The sequence below is a fragment of the Octopus bimaculoides genome, chromosome 1 (genome assembly GCF_001194135.2).
Source record: "Octopus bimaculoides isolate UCB-OBI-ISO-001 chromosome 1, ASM119413v2, whole genome shotgun sequence".
NCBI lineage: Eukaryota > Metazoa > Mollusca > Cephalopoda > Octopoda > Octopodidae > Octopus > Octopus bimaculoides.
Genome location: NC_068981.1, coordinates 99,245,371 through 99,248,019, shown reverse-complemented (window position 1 = coordinate 99,248,019; position 2,649 = coordinate 99,245,371). Strand labels below are relative to the sequence as shown.

The window sequence follows — 2,649 nt, the reverse complement described above, 5'->3', positions numbered from 1 at the left end:
ATATATATATATATATATATATATATATGTATATACATATATTATATATTATTTAGTATTATTATATTGAATGCAACACATCCATTTCCAAGTAAGTTTATCTTCATCTTTTTGATGCAACTCTCTACTCTGTACTGTTTTCTTCCTCCATCCTTCTCAAATTCTCTTTTTTTCCCCCTCTACCCTTCACCGTTTTCTATCTGTCTCTCTCTCCCCCTCTTTCTCTCCCCTCTCTCTCTCCCATTGCTCACATGTGACCATTGTCCATCCTTTTTTTCCTGCGCAGATGTTCAAAAGAGTGGACGTGTTTTTTTCTTTCTCTCTTCTGTCTTTTCTCTTTTCAAAACAAAAAAAAATGTTTCTCACAGTGTTCACTATTTTCCTCTCATTCTGGTCTAATGACAACCACACAGCCAATCCAGCAACTACGAATAGCTACAAGCATAAATACAGGCATATATGTTTCCATTTGATTAAATATAAGGTCATTTTTATATTGGGAAGAAGAAATATGAATTAACAAGACCCAGTTCTTGTTTTAGTGATCCTGGATGGCTGAAAGCTGAAGTTGATTTCAATAGGATCAGAATTCAGATCAAGCAGTAAACAAAATATTGGGGTTGAGATATTTCTTTTTCCCCAGTTAAATCTCCTAGGGTCTGTCTGCACATTAAATTTTACAGCCTTTACAATGTCCAAAGATTATTGAGCAGCATTTTGATACTTGGTGTGAATCATCATGATACAGGTGACCCTTTTCCAGTATTCAGATGGCTTAAGATGGTGAGCTGGCAGAATTGTTACTGCATTGGGCAAAATGCTTAGCAGCATTTCATTTGTCTTTATGTTCTGAGTTCAAATTTCGCTAAGGTCGTCTTTGCCTTTCATCCTTTTGGGATCGATAAAATAAGTATCAGTTGAGCACTGAGGTAATGTAATCAACTTATACCCTTCCCTCAAATTGCTGGCCTTGTGCTAAAATTTGAAACCAATATTCAAATGGCTTCCAGTCCTCCATGTTAGCTCACTTTTTCTGAACTACAACTTTATGCTCTGCAATACCATTGATTGTTCAACAGTACATCAAGCTGTACCTGAATAAGGGAGACCAAAAAATCATCAAATTTAGTCTGAACATCCTGTATGTATGTGTGTATATGTGTTTGTGCCCAACCACCCTTAATCATTGTTGGTTTGTTTACGTCTTCATGACCTTGTAGTTTGGCATCTAATGACTAAATAGCTAAAAGAAAGAAAAAGAAAAAAGGATTCACTCTTGATCTGAGAGGAACAGCAAAAATCATAGCATTTCATTCTCTTCGTTCTCTGGACTAGCTTATAAAAAAATATGTAATATAATGTCTTTTTTCTTTTTCTAGTTTCACAGTACACCCGAGAGGCAGGAGTGAGAAATCTGGAACGAACAATTGCAGCCGTGTGCCGTGCTGTGGCTGTTCAGGTGGCTGAAACTTATTCACCCAGTCTACCATTGAAGCAAGAAGACGATTCAAAACCAACCAGCACAACAGATGCAGAGGAAGAGAATGTGAAAACTACAACTGCAGGCACAACAGACGTTAGTTCTATCGGTGACAACTTGGAGACTGCTGTCACTGAGTTATCTCCCATGGCTCACCCTCCTGACACGCCTATTGTTATTGATGAAACTGCCCTAGAGGATATACTTGGAGTAAGACGTTTGGTTCTTTCTCTCAGTCAAATCTCATAAACCACCACCATTACCACTACTACTACTATCACCACTACTTCTGTTATCTTCATCACAACCATTCCATTATCATTAAGGCAGTGAGCTGGTTGATTCGTTAGCACACTGTGCAAAATGCTTAGCAGTATGTTGTTCATCTTTATGTTCTGACTTCAAAGTCGACTTTGCCTTTCATCCTTTCAGGGTCGATAAAAAAGCACCAATTGAATCTTGGGGTGAAATTAATCGATTTAACCCATCCTCTGAACTTGCTGGCCGTGTGCCAAAATCTGAAATCGATATTACTATAACCACTCTTCATGATGTTTGGCCAAAATTTCTTGATGAATTATGCCTGCATCTTTGTTTTGATTCCCTGTCATCATGTTACTTACTATATTACTGTGTCTGTCCATGTGTGTACATGTACACCCATGTTATTATACGATAAGGTGATGCAGTATCTTTAAAAACTACATCTGTAATCCAGTTTCATTCCCACTTTTAAATGACATCACTCATGTCACTAATACTCCAAGAAAAGACTTGGACATTGCAACCTCCTACTCTGTTTTTTTCCTGAAAGATGTTATGCTTATGCAAAAAAAAAACAAAACAAAAAGAGAACCCAGTTAATACTCAGCAGATTAAAGTTTTTCAGGTACACGACACTGCTTTTCCTCTTCCCAGGCTACAGGCCCACACCCCCAACACCCATACTGTTAGGATTGGCACTCTCAACGTCGGCACGCTGAAAGGTAGATCTGGTGAAATTGTTGAGATGCTTGAACGGAGATGCGTAGATATGTGCTGCATCCAGGAAGTAAGATGGAGAGGAGGTTCTGCAAGGTTCCTCACAGGCAAAGAACACAGGTACAAGATTTTCTGGGCAGGGAACACTGACGGGGTCGGGGGCGTAGGAATACTTCTAGCGGAGAAAT

The 2,649-nt window shown here is 38.7% G+C and overlaps 1 protein-coding gene across 2 annotated transcripts in view; it reads left to right on the top strand.

Moving 5' to 3' along the window:
- The window catches only part of LOC106879277 (lon protease homolog 2, peroxisomal), a 37,014-nt gene that overhangs the window by 20,368 nt on the left and 13,997 nt on the right, over nucleotides 1-2,649 (top strand). For both annotated transcript variants that reach the window (XM_052968590.1, XM_052968595.1), the window contains exon 13: nucleotides 1,380-1,690. In XM_052968590.1, the coding sequence (XP_052824550.1) occupies nucleotides 1,380-1,690 (311 nt within the window). The remainder of the gene's footprint in view (nucleotides 1-1,379; nucleotides 1,691-2,649) is intronic.